General features: G+C 40.4%; 1 protein-coding gene across 1 annotated transcript in view; it reads left to right on the plus strand.

Annotated features, from left to right (window-relative positions):
- The first annotated feature begins 2,957 nt into the window (after nucleotides 1–2,957).
- The window catches only part of KCNIP2 (potassium voltage-gated channel interacting protein 2), a 349,098-nt gene continuing 327,305 nt past the window's right edge, over nucleotides 2,958–24,750 (plus strand). The window contains exons 1-2 of the mRNA XM_075612416.1: nucleotides 2,958–3,132; nucleotides 3,434–3,830. Coding sequence (XP_075468531.1) covers nucleotides 3,758–3,830 — 73 coding nt within the window. The 5' untranslated portion in view covers nucleotides 2,958–3,132; nucleotides 3,434–3,757. The remainder of the gene's footprint in view (nucleotides 3,133–3,433; nucleotides 3,831–24,750) is intronic.

The following is a 24,750-nucleotide window of genomic DNA, read 5'->3' on the forward strand; positions in this document are numbered from 1 at the left end:
CATTTGAATCGTCCCACCTGTTGAATGTACGTGTGTATCTTCACAACTGTTGGTGACGTGATAGACAATAGTTTTGCCCTAAAAGTCAACTATTAATCAATGCGTGTTTAGCCTAAATTGCACATTGAATTTCCATAGGTATATATGCCATCCATATATGTTTTATGTATACTTCTCAACCACCACTTTGTAATATAATACACTTTTTATTTCATCTACGCTGGCATATTTTTCATAGATATTTCTTTTGCATTTGCAGGCAGGTAATCGTAGTCTTTGCAGCTTACAGTATGTCAGCTTTGGACATGTATTTCTTTCACATGCCTCTCACACGTGGAATTTTCCCTGTACCTCTTCCATTCAAGCGAATGCCGGTCAGTTTGTTTTTTCCTTCCTTTAATTGGTAACGTATATTTTATGCTACCTAAATGTACGCCATGTAATATTCCATTGCTTCATAATGCCCAAAAGCAGGCCTGTCCCTAGGCATACCTTGGGTTAGGTACTGCCTAGGGGCGGCAGGTCTCAGGGGGCGGCAAGAGGGAAATGTTTCCTTTCTTTTAATTTAATTGTATTATATGTACGATTCAAGCAGGCGTCTCCGCAGCTGAACTGCATACGTTTTGGCTGCGAAGACCCCCCTGCTTCCTGGGATATTTAGAGGGTGTTGGTATCTTCTGCTCAGGTTTAAAGCCCCCGGTGACATGGGCTAATAGGAAGTCGCTTGTGATGTCATAGCTTCCTATTGGCCCATGTGATGGGACATCTAAACCTGAGCAGGAGATACCTAAAGAAGTAAGTATCTGAGGAAGCAGGGGAACCAAAAGTAATGCGGTTCATCTCCGGAGACCTTCTGCTTTCTACCTAGGGAGGGTAAAAAAAAAATTGGTAAAATTGTTTTTGGGGGAATTTTTTTTTGGTGAGGGGGGCGGGGGGTGGAGGGGGCTGCGTCCTTCTTAGTGCTTGCCTAAGCACGGCACATAACCTAGGGACAGAACTGCTCAGAAGACCAACTTCCTTTCACCCAAATGTTCCTTTCTGTCACTTTTGGGAATCCAGGTTTCCCTATCTACCAAGGAATTTGTACTTAACTTGTGCTTTTCAATCTTCTAAGAACAATGGATCCACTTTAAAAGTATTGTGACTTCAGTGAACCATAGTTCTCTTATCCTATATATGTAAAGAATACTATTGTTGTGGCATTGGTTATTCTTTTAACTAAACAAAGAGGTATTTATATTATGGATACTGCAGAGTTGCACACGTGACTTCAAAATTGGTTTGCAAAATTATTGCGGTTTTCTTTTCTATTTGAAAACGTTTGAATTGCCAGGTATTTGCCACTATTGCCAAGTTTTTACAACAAAAGACAAAAATACCCAATCCTACATCCAATATGACAAAAAATATATAATTAAATACTATACTTAATTGTTCGTCTTTTCATAAGTAAGGGTCATTTATTTATACGTTTTGGCCAAAGCGTTATAACCCTGCAGCCACGTCACGGCATGACCACTATGCAGGTCCTAACACTACCTGTGAAAATTCTCATTTACCAAATTCTCATTTGACTACATTTTGCCAGAATTTTGGAAAATGCAGTAAATAGTACTATATAGGGGCCACGTTACCTTGCATATTTACTTTTAAAATGTACACATCTCTAGTATAGTGTATAACAGAACAGTATAGAGCTAAATACACTTTTTTTGTTATTACATGAAAATATGGCAACATAAATATATTAAGTCTTTATAGAGTAAATTGGCCGCCATTACTCCAAATATACTTTTTGAAACCTCCCACGGGAGCCAAGAGCTAAATAATCATTAGTAGTGTGCTAAAGTTAACAGTCCATTACCATCGCGTTGATCCAACTCCACTACTATACTTCAGTTATCTAATGATATTGGTGGAGAATCAATTTAGTGATCGCTGTTCTTCAGCAAATTCTGGAAAACAGTCTACTTGTTGAGGTATTGTATGGCAAGTTTAATTAATATCTCTGTTAATAGACACTTTGTTCTCTTCTTTGGTCTCATTTACATATCTAGGTTTTTCTGGCATCAATCTAATGCATCAACTTTTTCAATGGGAATAAAATGGACCAAATAGAGATGGTTTAAGATTACTTAGACTGTTATCATTGGAGATTTAGTTGGGCAGCTAACATTGGGGATTTAATTGGGCAATTTAATTGCCCATGCCTGAAGTTTACATGATGGTAGATGTCCATTTATTGAGGGCACTGCAGAACATTAGTGACCCTTGTTAAAAGTAAGAATGTATCAGGTTATGTTTAAGGGGCAGGTGATTATATTTGTATAATGGGAATCCTTACAAGAAGGCTGCTGACTGTACAGTCCATGCTGTGCGAGTTCTGAGTCACAAGAGAATGTTCCTTTCAGTCAGTTCCTTGCAGGTTCTATATTCAGTTCAGTCACACTTTAATTTGAACTGAGGCTGAAGCACAAGTCAGTAGCAATAATGAGGGAGAGAGGGAGGAGGAGAGGGAAAGAGAGAAGGGGAAAAAGAGGGATGGGAGGGAAGGGGGAAAAGAGGGGTGGGAGGGAAGGGGGAAAAGAGGGGTGGGAGGGAAGGGGGAAAAGAGGGGTGGGAGGGAAGGGGGAAAAGAGAGATGGGGGAGGGAGGAAAGAGGGATGGGAGGGAAGGGGAAAGAGGGATGGGGGTAGGGGGGGAAATAGGAATGGGGAAGGGGAGTTAGAGGGATGGGAGTGAAGGGGGGATAGAGGGAAGGAAAGTTGGGGAGGAAGGGGGGGGGGTAGAGGGAAGGGAAGTTGGGGGGGAAGGGGAGGAGGAAGGGGATGAAGATGGGGAAGAGGGGGGTGAAGAGAGGGAAGAGGAGGGGGGGGGAAGAGGGCGGAGGGAAGGGGGGAGTAGGAGGAGGGGGCATGGAAAGAGGGGGAGATTTCAGATTACTCTGACACAGGAAAAAAACTGGAAGCTTCATTGTTTATTTAGGTTTGTGCTACGAAAATGATCTTACAGCTCAAGGAGTTTCTTATTGTATTACCAACTACCCACACTGACAAAGACAGTGAGAGTGAGACAATAACCAAGAAGGAGAGACTAGCACAGGATATCAAAGTTATTCTACGGCAATAGAAGGTAAGAAAAGCAGAGGAAAGAAATGAGAAAAACTCCCCCTAGAAATTGCCTGCGCTGAGAGGATCTGCCCCTCTCCTCCCCTACCCTTCTGCCCCTCTCCTCCACTGCCCCTCTCCTCCCCCTCTCCTCTCCTCCTCTGCCTTTTTAATCACATGGACAGAAATAAGAGGTAGAGGAGAGAGAGAGAGAGAAGGGGGTTGCACAGGGGGATTAACAGCAGGTGGTGAAAGCAGAGAAAATGAATAGTACGGAAAGGATTAAGTATTGAGTAACCCCTTCTCCGGCTTCTCTCCGCCTCCAGATCTGGAACTCAGCACATTGGGGAGTAAAAAAAACAAAAGATCCTTTACACAGAAGGGGAAAACAATAAAACACAGCCCAGTGAGGGACTGAAACATCACAGCCCGGAGAGAGGAAGAGGAGACAGCCAGCAGTCTGAGCAGGAACCCCTTCTCTTTCTATCCTGGCTTTGGGAATTGTACAGAAGACTGGAAATCTATTGGGCAGGAAAAGATTTTTGTCACCTTTTCCCTTCTCAGGTCTCAAGCAGCTGGGGGTCTTTAAGGGGCTGGGGGGAGAAAGACGGTCACTTTTGACATATCTGTACATACAATTCTGCATCAAGATGAGAGGAAAAGGTAGGAAACAGAACCTTTCTGATTCAAGAGATCTCGACGGGTCTTATGATCAACTCACAGGTAAGTGGACCGCCCTGGACGTATTTCTGCTTTTTGGAGAAAGTGCAGCATCCCTTAGCAACAAAGTGCTTGCCATTTTTCTATAAATGGGTGTCTTATTTCACATTTTCTTATTTTTAATGCACATAATTTATCTTGATTTTTTTTTACAACGAGATATAATTTGGTCTCTTAAGCATTGATTTCCCTATCAGCATAACATATACATATTTAACATTCACATGTTTTTCCAAAAGGATATCCCATTAATTAAAAGACAATTCCACAAGGAGAAGATGTTACTAGGTTTAAATTACCTATTCAAGTCCAAAGCAGTTCTGTACAATTGTGTATTGGAAAATAAAATACAAATAATCATTTCCTTTTGCACCCTGCATTCTGTTTATTGTCAATTTGAGTGCTGTCTTCCCCTTTTGTTGTTTGTGTATTGGGATTCATGATTCACATTGCTTTGAAATCTGTTCTGGGCTGTGGTTTGCTTTGGTGCCCAAAAAGTTACTGAAGAAGAGGCATGAAGTTTGGTGGGTACCTTTACACAGCTGCCCAATTACTGAGAAGGAGAGTAAGATGTTTGACGTTAGTGGGAAACTAAATACTAATGTGAAGATGACCCTGAAAAGCAATGGTTCATCCAAGCAATCTGGAAATGTGAAATGTATCTCCAGCCTACAGTATTTTCACTGGTTCCTATGAATAAAAAAACACTAAAGTGAATAAGATTAGAAATTTGCAAAATGGAAGAAAAATTTTAAATCAGCAATCCCATCTACTTGTTCTTTTTCTTAACCTTGTTTTTAAAGAATTAGAACTAGGGAGACCTTCCGGGCTGAACTGCGCTTTTTATATAAGATCCAGGTGCACCCATAGTTCCCAAGATACGTAGTTTTAGCTGCCAGTGTTAAAGTTCCCGTTTGGGAAATCAAAATGGCACCAAATCCCTTGGCCACTAGGAAGTTGCCACGGATGACACTTTGGCTTCCTGTTGGGTGACTGCGGGTGCCATCTTTGACAATCCAGGAATTAAACCGACAACTAAAACGGTATGTATCTCATGGGGGTTTCTGGGCAACTAAAAATAAACATATAAGCATAGTCCTCCAAGAGACCCCTGGTTCAAATATAGCAACAAAATCCTATTACAAAATGGCCAGGATTGTAGCTTTAAATACAGTATATGACATTGTATGATCGGTTTTATTAAGCCCCACTGTAGGAGGTGCTCTATTATGCCAAGTATTCTTGCCCAATTGTTTTTATTTGGAAGGTCCAGATGAGAAAACGAGTCAGGGCACTGCGGATTTCCTCCAAAAAAATTATTATTCAGCCAACGGCATAGGCCCACAGGCTTAATTAATTATTTTTTTGAGACAATCCACAGTGCCCGGACTCGTTTTCTTATCTGTATCTATCTACGTCTCACTAACAGGTTTTCCCTGGTCTCAGGAGCACCAGTAAAAGTATCATATTTATTTATTTTTTGGTGTGCGGCAAGCTTATCTACATTTCTGTTGTTGTTGCAAGGTGCCACATTCACTGAAAAGACCATATTATGTTGCATGTGCTAATAAGTATACAGTACTAAGTCATCATCAAAGTTAAGTTACCAATTTAAGCAGTAGCTCCACCAAAAACAGGTTATCTGGGGCCCCCCTCCCCCTCAGTCTTGAGATATATTTGTAGTTTTGTTTGTGCTTGTGTTTGGCACAAAAATCTACAAAGACGGCCATTGGGTCACCAATAGAATGCTGCAAATGTCAATGTTGCAAATGATTATTGGCCGCCCCAGTTCAAGCAAAAGCAAACAAGATATTTTCTGTCTGGGAGACAAAATTGTACCCCACAGGACAACTGAGGTAATATCTTGCCCCCCCTTGCTTTTTAAATAATTAAAACAGTCCCCTTTTCCCCCTCACCCTCTTTGTTTTACCATTGAGGCCCAATGATTAGTCAGGTGTTTTCAAATTACACTCATTTTGGCTTTTGAACCATGACAACTTAGTAAACAAGATACAGGTTTAAAACTTTTATTGGCAATCAGAGTTCTTAGTTCTACTCATTCCTTAGGTACCGGTTCAGTGTGATTTTTGTCCAAAGTTCAAACTTTATGGCAGATTTTGCCGGGTTAATGAACTTTTGCAAACATTTTGAATATCACTACGTACAGTGCCTGCCTATAATCACTCTGTTTGCTTTTGTACAAAGCCCTATTGTACAGTATATCTCTTTGTGCTTCAGAATACCCAGCTATAACTGCTTCAATCCTTTCCCATCCTAGTAGGATGGAGTACAGATTATGACACCAGTTATATGCCAACATTATACCCAGACCGTACTCCAGTGCACCTGAAGTTTTATTGTAAAGTACTTTGCAACTGAACCGTGCTTTAAAAAAATACAATATATTATTATTGATGAAACCACCTGATTTGTGACTTAAATTCTATGCACTGACGGTGAGGCCCACTCTATTGTTTGTTTTCAAATCTGCCCTTTTATCTCAATAGATACTGTACAACTACTAAAGTAGATAGCATTTCAATAGCATTTGCAAAAACTATTAAACCTAAGGATACATCATATATCAAGGCAATATGTTACCCCAAAAGGAAGTTTCTGGCATAATAATTAAAAGTAGAAAAGTGAATTGAGCATACATTTCACTATCTTCTGAGACATGGTTCCTACATTAATACATTCAATGTTAGCCGCCACATTTAATTAAGACCGTATTACTGGAAACACATTTTGATCATTAATGGATTTTCCAATGGCATTCTGATGACTTCATACACCATTTAGACTTGGCACACGATTCTGGTGATCTCTATAGGCCCACATAATCTGTCCAGTTTTTATATCCCTGTATGTTAATCTATAATGGCATATTTCATCTACTAATCTCTTGTAGCTACAATATAAATGAATAATATTAAATGCCTTTCAGCCCCTTTACTGGATGTGAGACATCCATTCATTTTGTTGGAATTCATTCTCTAGAAGTGAAATGTATGACAAACATTACCTGACATTTAACCCCTCCATAGCCCTGTGGCACAGCCTCCTCCAGCACTAAAATGGTTAAAAAAGAATGTAAGGACACTGTGTATTTGGTGACATTTTCAGGCTTTGTGTTTCCTCTTCCTATGCCATAATCTTTAATTAAGGACCATACTGTGGGTCTAACGTTTACTTATGGAAGTCAGACTGACTAAATAAATGCAATATGTTCCCCTTATGGTGTTATTATCAAGATAACATTGATTAAAGACCAAATGCTTGTATTCATTTAAACTCCCGTGTGTGGAAGAGACACAACGTGTATTTGTCTATAAGGGATGCTGCTACTATGAATATCTCCAGCATGACTAAATGCCTTCATATCTTATTGCATTGCAAATGTGCGGTATGGTTTGCTGTCCTGGCTTTGTACGTTAATATTGATTGGAGTTGATTAAGTGTGTCTATTCCTTTATCCACAGTACAGGCACTCAAGTCATTATTTCTTACGCAGGCTTTGTTTCAAATCCCTCCTGCTGCTCTAATTTGATCAAATATAGTGTCACGGCAGTGAAAAGGAATCGGGAATGAGTATACACTACAGTACATGCATGCTTTACATCAGAGCGGAGTTCGTTTACTTGTCATGCTGAGGCAAAACACATTTGTCAGCAGAGTGGCACGGAGTTCCAGTTGACCTGAGTTACATTTGCCTGGAATCCTGATAGATACATTGAAATGATCATATTCAGTAAATCCTTGCCCAGCATATTTAACTTTGGTAGCATTTCCTTTTCTGAGTACATTGTGAGATAGCATCAGGCTCTGGTGATGGGATAAAAAGGAATGAAAACGAATCAGAGGTCTGGTTATTGCATGGCAAATATACTGTACATGTGGATTCCAATGTTCAGTACAAACCGTTGTAAAAAGAAAAAAAACATAGAAACAAATCCACTGATGCCTTTTGGTGTAAAATGATTGTGATTGAACAAAAGCTTCTGCTTATTGTACAGTATACTACTAAATTAAAAGAGCAGTTACTCACGTGTCCCCACTATTGTTTTTAACATAGGTGGGAAACAAGGGGTCCACAGAGCTGAACTGAGTCAATTTCAGCTCCCGGTACTAATGTCCTATAAAAATAAGAGGGGAGTTGGGGGGGAAAAAAACGAGTAGTTTCTTCCTGATGGAATATAATAAAATGTTAGCATATAATGATATGAATCTTAATAACTGGGGCTACACATCCAATGTATAAAAACAGCAAAAGTGATCTGGAATTAAAAATGTGTTCCATGAGAACGTCAAACTGGGTATTTCAATAACAAGGTGGTCTCCCTGGAGTTCATACTGTACCTGTGATGTCTCACTCATTGGGAAGCAGTCTCACTAGCTGTGTTACAGCATTGAACAATGCACCAGATTTCAGTGTCTGGCGTCTGTGGCTGACCTGTGTGTGTGCCAGTGAAATATGGAACTCTGGTAACTGCTTCGAATGCTGTGAAAAAAGGATGCCCTTTTTAATGACTCATATGATAATAATGATTCACATTTACTTCAAGCTCTTAAATCTTACAATTCAAATATATTGTCCAATTGTTTATTAATGTCCATGATTCAGGTATATACAGTATTAGATCAACTGTGTGACCTTCTATATTCATGAGCAATGAATAGAAATGTATGTATAGAGTTGGTCGGTGTAAAACAAAGGTGGGCAACCTATTTTTCAATGTAGCCACAGGTGTGGCGAATGAGAAGTATAAATCGCCACATCATGTAAAAATTGAGAAATTAGGTTGCTCAATCGAACATTTAAAACAACACACTCTGTTCGTCTGCTTCCCTCACCTCAGCACTATCACCTGTTGCTTCACTGACCTCAGCGCTATCACCTTCTGCTGCTTCACTCACCTCAGTATTGGATGGCTGTGCTGCGTCACTCACCTCAGTATTGGATGGCTGTGCTGCTTCACTCACCTCAGTATTGGATGGCTGTGCTGCGTCACTCACCTCAGTATTGGATGGCTGTGCTGCTTCACTCACCTCAGTATTGGATGGCTGTGCTGCGTCACTCACCTCAGTATTTGATGGCTGTGCTGCTTCACTCACCTCAGTATTGGATGGCTGTGTTGCTTCACTCACCTCAGTATTGGATGGCTGTGCTGCTTCACTCACCTCAGTATTGGATGGCTATGCTGCTTTACTCACCTCAGTATTGGATGGCTGTGCTGCGTCACTCACCTCAGTATTGGATGGCTGTGCTGCTTTACTCACCTCAGTACTGGATGGCTGTGCTGGGTCACTCACCTCAGTATTGGATGGCTGTGCTGCGTCACTCACCTCAGTATTGGATGGCTGTGCTGCGTCAATGACTCATTCAGAAAGCGGAAACCAGCACATGCCATCAGGAAAAAGTTTATTTTACTGTGGGAGCTGGCAAACTCAAATTCGCCAACACTCATGGCCAATTCGCCACTTGTGGCGACTGGCGACAGGGTTGCCCACCTCGGGTATACAGTATATCATTGAGTAAACCTCTGCTTCCGTTTTATAAAACTAAAATATACCTTAGAAATGGGTTTGCATTATTTCATTGTGGAAGACTGATTTTTTTCGTTGTATATGTATAAGGAACAGGTTCTTTATAGATGTATGGTGTACATAAACCACCGACTGAATGTAGCAGACTCTTGTGCCAGCCGAATTAAATACTATTTGTGTCGAGTTTAGGTTTCACTTTACAACGAATGGCATATCCAACGCATTACAATGCTACCCTAAGAGCCGTTTTACGACGCCTGAATGCGTTATCCAACGCTCACCGCCACTGATTAACATGGGACTCACTTTACAACGGTTTCACTATCCAATGCTACTTCCAGAACGGATTCTGTTGGATAACCGAGGACTGCCTGTAACCCAGACACTGCTCCAGTAGCTTTAGCATGGAAGGGGTTACTTCTGTAGGGGGTAGAGAACAGTATACTTAATATTCCAATATATCATAATATATGCATTAAAGAAGTAGACTTGACATAGATTACTTGGTGCAGACACATAGACAGAGGGATAGTTAATTTGCTATTCAAATAACTCGCTAAAAAACAAAACAAATACATTAATGTGAAAACAGAGTTGTTTATACATTTGCTCACACCTGTAAATATACTGTATGTATTTTAGCAATTGCATTAATGGAAGTGCTTTTGCACCAAATTGCCATGCTCTTAAGATAATTTACTTTCAGGCAGAATTGAATTGACTGATTTAGGTACAATCTGTCCACCACACAGCAATCAAATTTGTTTTTATACAAATGACTTTTTAAAGAACAATGGCAGTCTCCCTTGGTATCCAGGTCACTGCGTCTTTAGCCAACTGGTAAATAATAGTAGAGCACAGCTTTTCTTTATAAAAGTGAGAGTGGCAGTAAAGTAGGTAATTTACAGTATGTAAAAGGGATCTAGTTTTTTTTTTTTATCTACAAATCACCCTGTTACAAAGAAATCTTAGTGCCAAACTAGATATGCACATGTTGATCTGTTTTGCAATATAATAATGTTATGAAAAACTGACAGAATATGCGTATACAGTATAAAGCAATGTAACGGAACAATTAATCCAATAATCCATGCCCTCTAAAATGTATACTCCACTGATTGCTTCCCAATGTACAGAGAGGTCATTTAAACCATCCCCAAATCACCTACTTGATTCTTCTATTTCAAAGACAGTGTGAAAACGTTTAAGACACTCATTATTTGTATATCAATTATTGTGCTCAACTCATGTTACACTGAAGTTTTAAATACAAGTAGAGTCTGCTTTAAGTAATACACAGAGAACCAGCCTGTCCTTGTATGGCCTATGGTGACATTGCTCTGTGGCGTTTATGGAAAGATAAAATTGATAGCTACTTCAATTCTACTTTCCACTGAAACAAGGCCAGGAAAGATCTCGCCGTAATATCCCATGAGAAGCAATGTTTAGTGTGTGTGTCCATCCTCAGACAGATGGGTTTATAATAATCACGTAAGAATACTTGTTCCCACCATGAAGGTGGAAAGGACCAAATGCTCTGTGATGTATTTTGTGATTGGACAACAAAGAGAGGATAAATGGAAGTTGAGCGTTACATAGAGAGAAAAAGATGTATGTATGTACAGTATGTCTTTATATAGCGCCATTAATGTACATAGCGCTTCACAGCAGTAATACACGTGACAATTATATAAATTACAAATAATACAAATTACACGTAGTGGGAATAAGTGCTTCAGACATAAAAGTAACATTAAGAAAAAGGAGTTCCCGGCCCCGAAGAGCTTACAATCTAATTAAGATAAAACTATTCTCAATCCCAACACAGTAAATGCAGATATACCCTACAAAATAGACGATATACTTCTTCCTATAATGAAAGAAAAGCTTTGCACACCAGACTCGCATAAAGCATTTCTTATACTAGGGGGGGGGGGAAATACAAGTGCTCTTTTTTTTAGTGTGGGGGGAGTGCATTCCCTGCACATACTGTAAATAAATCTTAATTACCACTGCAAGGATTAAGTGGCACATGTGAGGATCGGTCTTGGGTCTCAACCTCGTGACGTGCCCCATGGCTCCACTGGTGACGCGCCTCACGCTGACAGGATTGTGCGTAGGCACCGTTCTACTCTTGTCAGGCAAAATAACTCAAAATAACTCAACCAGGAGTTAACACTGACAGCAGGATAATCATATCATCCACTTCACCTGCGGTGCTTACTCCGCCTCCTGACGATTCATTCAGCCTTGTGCCTTTCCCATGATTGGCTTACAGCCTTAATATACTCACTGATCCCTGCTCCAAATCAGCTGAGCATAGTAGTTTTAACCTGGGACGAGGTGCTACCCAGCTTGCCGTGCCCTGCTTTGCCTTGGGCAATTCTGCTAACCTTGTCTTGTCTCCTAGTACCCTTGACCTCGGCTTGTACCTGGACCCCCCGCCTTCTATCCACCCTCAGCTTGTACTTGGACTCCCACATCTCTACACCTCGACCTCGGCTATGGACATCTACGATTCTATATCTCCAACCCCAGACCACGGCGAGTATCAACATTATCCTACTTCTCCTACCCTGACTCGGCCACGGAAAAGCAGACCGGACGCATTCTCGCGGCTGTGGGTTGGTGTTTTCTGAATCCCCACGTCAGCCTCGCGGTTCTGTCCTGTTTGTGGAGAGCACCCATTACAATATGCTCAGCCCCACAAAAATGGACCCCGCTGAGGTGGGTCGAGTTTTGAACATGCACGGTAGCATGTTCAAGAAAAATATCTGGACCAAAATAACAAACGTATGGAGCTACTCCAAGTGACGGTTCAACCCATCACAGATCAGGCACAGCGTACCTAATTTAATTCTGTTTCCTCAGCAGTAGCCCCAGAACCTATTTCAATAACTGCAACGTCAGAACCACAACTTCCTGTACCCAATCGCTACGGCGGTGATCCTCTTGGCTGTCGTGGGTTCCATAACAAATGCTTTATACAATTTGAAATGACTCCGTCCCATTTTGTATCACAGCGATCTAAGGTGGCATATATTGTATCTGTGTTGATTGATGACGCGTTGGCGTGGGCTTCACCCATCTGGGAACAAAGACCGGACCTCGCTAGCGACATAGCATGATTCACCAAGGAGTTCTGCAGAGTATTCGACACGCCCGGACGCAAGGTAACTGTGCTTCTTCGCTTCTACATTCAGTATATCCCAAGGTAGTCGTTCAGTGGCCTGGTACACGGTCGAATTTTGGACGATGGCCGCTGAAACCAGATGGAATGATGATGCGTTGGTAGCAGTATTCTGGCAAGGCCTGACCGAAAATCTTAAAGACGAACTTGCCGCGCAGGAACGTCCCACTGAATTAGAGGAACTCATTGCCTTATGCATTCAGATGGATCGTAGATTACAGGAAAGAAAGGCCGAAAAAACCCATAGCAAGCAAGGTATGCAGTGTCTTCATAATCAATTCACAGGTCCCGTTACCCTTCCACCTCCGGAACCAGAAGAAGCCATGCAGCTCGGAGGCAACAAGCTATCAGTCGGTGAAAAACAACGCAGATGCAATTCCGGACTCTGCCTGTACTGGGGTAACGCTGGACACCAGGTACTTGTTTGTCCCAATAAATCGGGAAACGCAAAAACCCAATGAGAACCGGGAGAATGACACTGGGAACATTACTTTCTTCTCCCCCTAAAATACCAACCAGGGTCTTAATACCTATCATATTAACCGGTGGAACCTTCAGAACCACTTCACTGGCCTTGCTGGACTCCGGGTCAGGTGGGAATCTCATTGACCAGGGATTTGCTGAAAGAAATAATATTTCTCTGGTGCGTAGGAACTGCCCTGTAGGGTTAGAAGCTATTGACGCCGACCCTTACAGCCTGCGTTTATATCTCACCAAACAGTCCTCGTACAGTTGCAGACAGGAAAGGATAACACCGAAAGATCCAACTGGACGTCATTCACTCTCCTACAGTCAACGTCATTCTTGGACTGAATGGCTCCAGTTGCATAATCCTCGTATAGATTGGACTGAATCCCAACTGTTCCAATGGAGTCCTTACTGTTTAAAGAACTCCTTCCCAAAAACTATATGGGATTTCAGTACCGGAAACAGATACACACTAACTTGCCTAAAATCTACTCCAAATTTCAGGATGTATTTGACAAAGCTCAGTCTGAGGAGCTACCACCCCATCCATCATTCGGCTGCCCCATCGACCTACTACCTGGTTCGGTGCCGCCGTGAGGATGTTCCTACCTATTTTAACCTCCTGAGACCAGGGCCATGAAAGAATACATTCAAGATAACTTGCAAAAGGGATTTATCCAGAAGTACTCCTCTCCTATAGGTGCAGGTTTTTTCTTTGTAAAGAAGATGGATGGATGTCTTAGACCAGTGGTGCGCAAACTGGGGGGCGCACCCCCAGGGGGGTGGGAGATTTGTCGGGTGGGAGCGGGGGATTGCAGAGGGATCGTCTGAGACCTCTGCAACAGTAACAATTTTTTTTATATGGGAATGCTCTCCTTTTGTCTTTTTTGTTCACCTATCTGGGAAGTAGTGCTTAGTCTTCTGGCTACTCATGTGCTTACAATTTAGTCAGAATTTGTCAGGGAGCTGAATGGAAAACAGCTTTTAACACCCAGGATGGACATTACAAATATCTCGTTATGCCATTCGGACTTTGTAATGCCCCTGCGGTGTTTCAGGACTTTGTGAATGAAGTCTTCAGAGATCTCCTTGACAAATATGTCATTGTATACCTCGATGACATAATAATCTTCTCCAAAACCGTACAGGAACATTCTGGTCATGTAACACAGGTACTTTAAAGACTATGGGAGAATCAGTTATTCGCAAAATTGGAGAAGCGCCAATTTCATCAGACCATTACTTCATTTCTGGGATACATCATCTCCGATACTGGACTTGCCATGGACCCAGCCAAGGTAACAGCGGCTCTGGATTGACCTCGTCCCATTAGTCTGAAAGCCGTACAAGGGTTTAAGGCTTCACCAATTATTACCGTAGGTCCATTCAAAATTTCTCATTCGTTGTAGCTCCCATTATGGCACTGAAGCAGAAAGGAGCTGATCCTTCACTATGGTCTCCAAAGACTATTCAGGCATTTGAAAGGCTTAAAACGACCTTAAATTCAGGCCACATGACCCTTATAAGAGAAAAAGGAAGAATGGCGGAGCACTACAACAAATGTCCATAGAAAAATAAACAAACAGGAGAGTGCGTCTCCCATAAAAAACAATTATTTAATGGTCATGAGGACAAGAAAGGGGCAAAAAAGCCCCACCAACGTTTCACACTTCTCAGAGCGCTTTGTCTGTCTTCGACTGAGGGTATGATTGAGCCACCTGCGTTGAAGCTGGGATTTCTTGAAAGCCTGACCTGTTGGGGGGGGGGGGGGCTTGGGGCTTGGATTTGAGCACCCTGGTTTACAGCATGGTATGGTAGTGTCATCCTGTTTACCTATTAAATATTGGTGGGGTGAATAATATCACAGAATTCCAATAACACACTGCAGTAGCTTTCTTATGATTGCTGTCAATTCTTATTTAATCCGCAGAATTTATTTTCTTTGTCGGAAATTGTAATAAACATATGATCTGCAATCATGCAGAGCAGATGGGTGGTGCTTGCTTCAAAGATGTAGGTGAACAACAACTAGAAATAATAATACAATAGCAGATGCAGTATATTCCTGGGAGGGGGGAAGTCAGGGGGGGGATTGAAACAATGTGTTCAGATTGCAGGGCGAGCCATACCAAATGTCTCCCTTAAAGCAGCAATCTAGGCTCTATTTTTTTAAATACCCAGGATTGAAGCAGAGGGTCCCCGGAGCTGAACCCCGTTAATTTCAGCTAATAGTAGGTGCCGGTAGCTGCTCTGCTCAGCGTCCAGTTTTCATATGATCAAACCTCATGGGCTCTTTGTGTACACAATAGGATAGTTGATTTGTTCCATGCTAATTAGGATTTTATTATGAATATTAAATGTCTTGATTAGGGTAATTTTTAATTTGTGATCTATGATTTGGATTATGAATTAGTTTTGGTTCATTTCTACTTTTTCCTTTTGTTTCTATTTATTACTTTTGATCTATTTCTTAATATTAACTTTTTCGTGCAGTTTATGTAGGGATAGCCATATATATGTTTAATTACTGTGAAATATATTACTGGACAAATTAGGATTGGTTTCAGTTCAGTCCAGGTTTTTTCTTAATATTTAGACACTTATATGGCTCCCTTATGTATGTAGGATAGAGGGTTTTTCTATACCTTTGTGGAACTGGATAGGAATATGTTCATTTATTGTACTTGGAGTTGCCCTATTTTCATTTCATGCACTCTGGATGCGGATGGCTGTGCTCCTTCCTTCCTTCACCTTCTGATCTACATCTCTGAAGACTGCACGCTGAAGAATTCATCCCACTTGGAACTTACACAGTCAGGTATAGGGCATCAGCCCTTTTATTACTACCTCTCTAGTGTGGGATTGCTTATTGATTATGCCCCATGGGTGAATTATGTCTCACTAGGGACCATTGGATGTGGAAGCTGTGTGGGCACCACTAGGTCTCCTTCTCTCCCTGGGATGAACATCTCTGTTACTTATACAATTGTTCTGAAGTTTGGATTCATTTGAATGGACTTATGTTTCTGTGAGCTTATTTTGTGATGCACCAACTCACCACATATCTATGTACTACTGAAGAATTTGGTTGCTCCTCACTAATGCTCTATATGGATTACCAAGGAAGGGCAACTCCTATGTACTTTTTCTAATTGTGCTAATTGTTGCACACAAGGATTTCAGCATTATTGTTTTATATATAACCTATATTGGGATTTTTATTTTTTCATTATATTCCTTTATTTTTATATTGAGATTATACCCAAAGGTTATATGCAATGGATTCTCAAGATTCTGCACAGGAAGAGCTCTCTGACACTGGGGATGCAGATTATGTTTTCAGTTATTTTGACCAAAGCACAGAGGATGTTTGATAACCAACCAAAGGTTGAATGTGAGGATACCTCTGATCTCTGTGATTATTTTGCTAGATTGGAACGCTTATTAACTTTGGATACCAGACGGTTTTGGGACATTATTTCACTTGAAAATTACACAAAAGTTAAGCGCATTCCCAGGGGCCCGAGGATAAAAAAATCGCCTACTTTTGGTTTCACAGACCTTGAGTTTGAGATGAATTGGAAAACTATTCTGAATGAATGTTCCTTTAAGCTGATTGAATTAATTGTAAATAATAAGACGAAAGAAAAATTAAGTGTTGAAAAGGAAGCTAAATTGTTACAGAAGAAATTATCCAAATTTTCTAAAATAGAGGGTTATAGGTATTGTGATCAGACTTTAGCCAAATCCATCAAGGATCTGGAGAAAGAAATTTCTAGAAAAAAGCAGATCAAATATGAACGGGATAAGCTCGATTATGAGCATAATCAGGTTTATGCATGGGAGAAGATTAATTAGCCTAGAAGACCCAATAAAGGGCCTCAATCAGGCTACTCCATACCCAGCGGTAGATCTACTAATACTTCATGGTCTAAGAAATCGATCCTGAAAAAAACTTCCTCTCCAGATGATTTACACAATATAGAATATGACACATCTGATACTGATACATTGGGTCATTCCGTCTCATTTTCGGACAATCATGGCAACAGGATAGACCGAAAGGCCAACGTACTTTTGGGGAAAGGTTACTAATGACCGAGAAGCTAGGTCACGTGAAGGACATTATTCAGAATCAATGCGTAATCAGTCTTCAAAAAAACGAAAGGCGACCAGAAGGGGCAACAAAAGATCGAAGCAAGGGATTTACAAAGAAGCAAAAGATGAACTTCTGATTAATGATGGAGTTATTAACATTTCCAACATTGAACTGACGAGTGATGAGATCTCACTGCTCAATAAGGGGTTGAAATTCGCCCCTGATACTAATTTCCAAATATTTAACACAGTAGTGGATCTACATAAATTTGTCAGGAAATGTACTCTTAGGAAATTTTTCAGTAACAAAGATGCTTCTACTTCTGATCAATCTGTGGCTGTAGATGAGGATAATATAGAGTTGATGGATGATATGACTAATACCTTCTCTTTCAGAGAATACTGTACTATCCAAGATATGGAGGAACTTAGTGGGTTTGATTCTGAAGAACCCGACCCTAATACATTTCTTGGTAGGAGGGATTCGGGTCTGAGGAAGAGATCCCACTTCTTTCCCTCATTTATTAAAGGTAAATTCGTATCGACCTTTGAGAGTCTCGTTGAGCGAGACCTTATTCTTCTACATAGAGGATTTACGTTTGATTTCCCTAGACATATTCATTATGGGAATAATCTCACTGTGGGAGAGCGTCAGGCGCTCAGGAATCTTAAGGCAAATACTTCTCTTGTCATCAAAAATGTAGATAAGGGGGGGGGGGGGGGGTTGTAGTGCAGCATAGGGACGACTATCACAGAGAGGCTCTTCGCCAGCTTGGTGATACTTGTTCCTATGCTGTGCTGCAATCTGACCCAACCCCGAGATTCCTTGCAGAACTCAGGGAACTTCTGGATGAGGGATCTATGCTGGGCGTCCTTAACGATAATGATATAGAATTCTTATATAACGCTACTCCTACCACGGCCGTGTTTCACCATCTCCCAAAGATTCATAAATCATTGATCTCCCCCCCAGGGAGACCGATTATTTCCAGCATTGAGTCTTTGGAGATGGTGTCTCACGGTACGTGGATCGTTTCCTACAGCCTATTGTGCGTTTGTTACCCTCTCATATCCTTGACAGTGGAGACCTTCTTAATCAAATTGATGGCATTACATGGAAAAAGAATTATCTCTGGGTTACACTTGACGTAACCTCGCTCTATACCATGATATCTCATTCCCAAGGGGTGGCAGCTGTTTGCTACTTTTTATCACGTTCAGATCTATCACCTGCACAGGTTGCTTTCATTTTGGATTCTATTTGGTTTCTTCTTACTCACAATCATTTTTTGTTTGATGGGGTTCATTATCTCCAGACACGCGGAACGGCCATGGGGACGAGCTTTGCTCCCTCATACGCCAACCTTTTCATGGGTTGGTGGGAGTCGTTCCATGTGTTTGGAGATTTGAACATTTATAGGGAGCACATTTTGTTTTATAGACGCTTTATTGATGATCTACTATTCATTTGGGAGGGTGATGTTTCCACTTTGTTATCTTTTATTAACACATTTAAATTTGAATGACTTTAATTTACACTTCACGTACACTTTTAATTATCACCATATACATTACTTAGATTTATATTTATACGTTGATAATTCACTTAATATCCACATGGATGTTTATCGCAAACCGAATTCACGGAATGCTTTTTTGCGTGCGAACAGCTGCCACCCCAAACCTCTAATTAGGGGCATACCAAAAGGGCAATTGATACTCCCGAGGCGAAATTGTTTTACGTAAGAGATGTATAATGCTCAAGTAAAAGATCTTTATGATAGATTCATCGAGCGAGGTTACGATCATACTAACCTTTAGATCCATTCAGGAGGTCTCTAACATGGATAGAAGGGAACTCCTTAAATGGCCTCCCAAAAGATCCTCACTGAACGATTGCCCTCTCTTCATTACTTCCTATAGTAATCAAGGAGAACAGATCAAACAGATACTAAAAAAACATTGGTCCATTCTATCTCTGGACCCTGTTCTTAAATACATAGTGTCCATGGGTCCCAAAGTAATTTAAAAAAAAGCCAGGACAGTGGCTAATTCACTCTCACCAAGTCTATTCAGAACGGTTACCCATGAGAGATCTACTCTCCCCAAAGGATCATTTAAATGTAATTAATGTAAAATTTGCAACAAAATGATTTAATCTAGTACATTTACCTCCACTGTAACTAGGACCACACAAAGAGTATTGACATTTATGAATTGTAATTCATCATTTGTTATTTACCTAATTACATGTGGATGTGGATGTCAATACGTTGGTCGGACTACTAGATGTTTAAAGATAAGAATGATGGAGCATTTTAGACTTATATCAAAAGAAGATCTCAATCATCCGGTCTCGAAACATTTTTCTAATTGTTCAAAAGGGGGTCCTAATAATTTCTCATTCCAGGGTATTGAGATTATTGCACCCCCACCAAGGGGTGGGAATAGGACCCTTCAGTTGGATCGACGTGAGGCATTCTGGATCTTCACTTTGAGGACCAGGGTTCCTCACGGGATGAACATTGATTGGGATCTTACCCATTTTTTGTGATTTTTTTTTTGATTATGGGTTGATATGTGTATATACATTCGATATATTAATTGAGATATATATATATATATATATATATATATATATATATATATATATATATATATATATATATTGTTATTCTCTGCTTTCATCTAATGTGCCCATTTATATCAAACCTCATAGGCTCTTCGTGTACACAATAGGATAGTTGATTTGTTCCATGCTAATTACGATTTTATTATGAATATTAAATGTCTTGATTAGGGTAATTTTTAATTTGTGATCCATGATTTGGATTATGAATTAGTTTTGGTTCATTTCTACTTTTTCCTTTTGTTTCTATTTATTACTTTTTATCTATTTCTTAATATTAACTTTTTCGTGCAGTTTCTGTAGGGATAGCCATATATATGTTTAATTACTGTGAAATATATTACTGGACAAATTAGGATTGGTTTCAGTTCAGTCCAGTTTTTTTCTCAATATTTAGACACTTATATGGCTCCCTTATGTATGTAGAATAGAGGGTTTTTCTATACCTTTGTGGAACTGGATAGGAATATGTTCATTTATTGTACACCAGCCCTAACATGCACCTTTGTGATTGAGAGATATAACATTATTCTTTATTATTTCCTGATAATGGGTGTCTGTGGTTTTGGTGTGGTGTATGTATATATATATATTTCTCTGTTCACACTTTCTAGTTCCACATGGTTTATATCACCCGTTTTTGTGCTAAGTAAACAATTTGCAGCAAAAACTTGAAACCATATTTCACTGGCTCGCTGCAAGCTACTAAATAATGTCAGCTCGATCCATAAATATATATACATGTGAAACGGTTTATGTGGTTACATGTAGACATACAAAATATCCACAGAACTGCACTACGTAGAGTTGCCAGGTGTCCAGTATTGAACCAGACGGCCCTATATTTGGACACTCTGTCTAGTAACAAATTAGAGGTAATACTGGACATGTGTGTGTGTCCGGTATTACCTCTCTGGACATACTGTAGTGACCTGACCGGCTTGGGGGGTTACAGGATTTCCCCGAGCAGGGCAGTTGCTAGGGGGCTGGGCGGTCTTGAGGACTGGAGTTGATCATCACTGCGCTAACCTGAGCCGCTTACCACATACCAAAAAAAAAAAAAATCTGTTTAAAGCAGCAATCCAAATGGTTTTTTTAAATTTTTAAAAAAGAAGGATTGAAGCGCAGGGGGTCTCCGGAGCTGAATTTAATTAATTTCATCTCCGGGCAATGTGTGTTAATATGTGACAATACAAAGTGTTTAATGTGATATCTAAATTATATTTTCCCTATTTTCAATATCAAATGTTGATAGTGCCGTCTTACAGCCAGAGTAAAGGGGGTATATCCACCCACCCACCCAGGAGATTGTGGAAGGAAAGAATAACTCTGGCGCATTATGGATCCATAGTGACATCTATGCGCCAGAGTTATTCTTTCCGTTCCACGGAGCCTAGTCGGTAAAACCACCGAAATAGAGCTTACATTAAAGAGGTTATCTGGCTTTTTGAAGGGTTTGTTGAATAGAATAAGCGCTACATCTGTGGCCCTCTAAGCATCTTAGCATGAGGTATGTAGACATGTAACTAAGAATGCATTCAGGAACAGACTTATAAAGAACAGGATTATATCCATGCAATGTCACGTTATCTTGATAGAGGATGACTGCAGAATGTAATTGCTTTATGTACAAGAGAAGAGTACCAGCCGTCTGTTCGCCAGGACCGGGCATTGTAGTGTTTTGTATTTGTTTTTCACGTGTGTAATAAGATGTACATTTTACCCAGGCTGCAATTAATAATTGAGCTAAATAAATAAAGAAGCGTGCACACAATGAGAAACGCATATGTCCCTGTTGCTGCCAAGATGCGCTTCAGGCAACAGCAGTTTTGGGTGACTAATTTCACATTGTTATTTTATATTTAAAAAAAGACTGAGTGAATGTCACCATGATGTGCTTATAATGAGACTTGGTAAGCAGAGCAGTATTGACAGAATGATTAGGAAAATAATTAGTTTAATTACCCGAAAATGCTGGAAACATGGTTTCCTAAGTTTGAAAATATCACTTCTCAGCCTTAAAAACATGTGTCCCTAAAAGGGAATTCTTCTTGTTATTTAAATATCTTTTAAATTTTCATCTTGGGATCAGATTACGGGGTCATTATGTTTTCAATGAACATCCACATGTTTCACAAAAGGTCAAAATAGCTGTCTCTGAGTAGATTTACTGGCTATGCACTTCTGTAACTCAGGCTGTGCCAAAAAGGCTGTGTAATGCGGCAGGCATATGTTTATAGGGGTCAAAAGTATATTAAAATAGGCATGAAGTTAAAGGTGACAATGTGTGTTCATTTGCATGTAATTTCCCAGAATCCCTGGCAGGGCTGCACACATCTGAGATGTGTGAATGGGCTCACAAGTGACACGTTACAGTAGCAACACTCGCTTATTCCTTATTAAATTGCCCCTTTTGTTCATTACGCACAGTAATAGCTGAGTTTCATTTTATAAGCATTCTTCTAAAAAGTGTCATTTAAAAAAAAATCTTATCAAAAACCCATTTTGTTTTAATAAAAATATAAGCAGGGAAGTGACAGAACAATAATTTTGCAGGACATTGCTAACAGAAAACGGGTGTTGTGTAAAATGTGATTGTTTTTCCTTAACATTTGTGCTTACGAAGAACTACTGTTTAAAATAGTTTACTTATTTTCTATAGTACAGTAGATTGGAGATGGGCTATGAACATAATCTTTATACATTGGAATCAGAACTCCTATTTAATCCGGAAAAGACTGTTGAATGCAGGGGGACTAGTCAGTGTAATTGTGTTTTAATTTCCTGCCAGATCTTATTGTAGGGATTGGCAGCCTCAATTGACCTAGGCCAAAGCTATCAGCAGAGCTCTGATAGCCTGAAATGCCTATACCAGGAGTGGCCAGCTCCAGTCCTCAAGGGCCACCCAACAGGTCAGGTTTTCAGGATATCCCTGCTTCAGCACAGGTGGCTCAATCAGTCCCAACCTCAGCACAGGTGGCTCAATCAGTCGCAGCTTCAGCACAGGTGGCTCAATCAGTGGCTCAGTCTTCGACTGAGCCACTGATTGAGCCGCCTGTGCTGAAGCAGGGATATCCTTAAAACGTGACCAGTTGGTGACCCTTGAGGACTGGAGTTGGCCACTCCTGCACTTGACCAACAGGGATACTAATTCCAGCCTTCAAGAGAAGTGCAAGACACGCAATGGCAGGACAAGCAATTTTGCATGTTTCAATTTATTGTGATCTTGTGGGTTTTTAAATCGATGCATATAATGTAAATCGAGGGAAGAAACAAGGATCACCCAAAATCAGATTCACATAAACTGATAGATGTAGTGGCGTACGTACTGCATCCGCAAGCGTAATCTATCTGAACTGGTGAATTTTCATTCTGAAATGCTATGGAAGTACAGTACAGTTCACAATCCTACTTTGTTCTTGCTTAATTGTCGCTCTTCAAAGATCACAGGGAAACAGGTTTTTATGATAATTTTATTGCTCCTGCCTAATATCACTACTTTCAAATATAGATTTGCTGCAGTCATCAGTGGCAGAACTCTGCAGGTTCAGAGAAATTAGTCATCACCTAGCAAAATGAATGACATTCTTTAGCTGGGTTCTTTTACACGGTTGTAAAAATAGTGCTTCTGAGTGAATATATTGCACACCAGGGAACAAACAGAGCAAGTTTCCCAGAAGGATGAATCAATATTTGCACAATGGATACAGTGGTTTCATTTCCTGATCTACTTTACATTTGCACTAGGGTAAAAACCTTCTAGATCCATCACTAAAAATACAGGGGGTGATTCATTGTGGGGCATAATACTGAAAAATGAGTGTAGTGGGGTGACTTGGATAATATTGAGTAAGCTCTTAAAGGAAAAAAGGAAAGGCAGCAGGCACTTAAAAATTCCTGCTAAAAGGTTTCGTTATTGTTTATATCTCGCCAACGCGTTTCGGTCCCAGCTGGGACTGAAATGCGTTGGAGATATGTAAACAAGGAATAAACCTTTTAGCAGGAATTTGTGAGTGCCTGCTGCCTTTCTATTTTTGCTATACAGTATATACAATTGGGATCCTTTTCCTAATGTTACTTTTATGTCTGAAGCACTTATTCCCTTTATGTGTTATATTATTATGTCGCGTGTATTACTGCTGTGAAGCGCTACAGTATGTACATGAATGGCTCCATATAAATAAAGATGTACAAACATACATACTACAGGAAAAGATCCCGGACAGCATTTGGTGCACCATACATATTGAGTTTAAGTACAGTGAGTACAGGAGTGCATGCTCAACCCCAAAAACGATTGTAAGCTCTGAAAGCCCAATTCAATTTTGTTTAATAAAAAAAATGGTTATGAAGCAGGGGGTCGTTGGAGCTGAATCGCGTTAATTTAAGCTCTGGAGAGCCCCTGATTCCTGAGATACCTCCGTACCTGTCGCCAGTACATCTGGATTGTTAAATCTTCCACGGCGCACACGGGTTAATAGGAAGCTACGACGGATGACGTTATGGTGGCTATATGTATATGTGTTGTGACAAACGCCCCTCTTTTGTAGCGCTGACGTCTGTCTGGGTTCTTCCCGACACAGTCTTCTAGGGTTAATTATACAAAAACAGGAACATGCAAAGTATTACGTTGCTTAACTCAGGCTTCTGTCTGCTTTTTTTTCATCCCAGTAAGGGACTGCAGCTTTAACAGGTGTAGGCAGGAGGCACTCAGACATGAACCTTCAGCGGTTTACTCATAACACCGTTGTAACATTTCACACACTGTCACTTTAAAGAAATAAAAACCAAATCATATAAAGAAATCCTATCCCATTCAGGGATCTAAGTACACAGCAGAATCAGCCTCTCTAAGTGCTGCTGGGCCAACTAACCTGGTTCCCCAGCTTTAAAACAATGCCCTCTCATTTAGGGTCACTAGATACAGCATAGTCTTTTAGATACAGTAATAAACATTTGTTTGTCTTATCTGTTCGTGGTGGGGAACTCGG

Source organism: Ascaphus truei, chromosome 8, assembly GCF_040206685.1.
Source record: "Ascaphus truei isolate aAscTru1 chromosome 8, aAscTru1.hap1, whole genome shotgun sequence".
Lineage (NCBI taxonomy): Eukaryota > Metazoa > Chordata > Amphibia > Anura > Ascaphidae > Ascaphus > Ascaphus truei.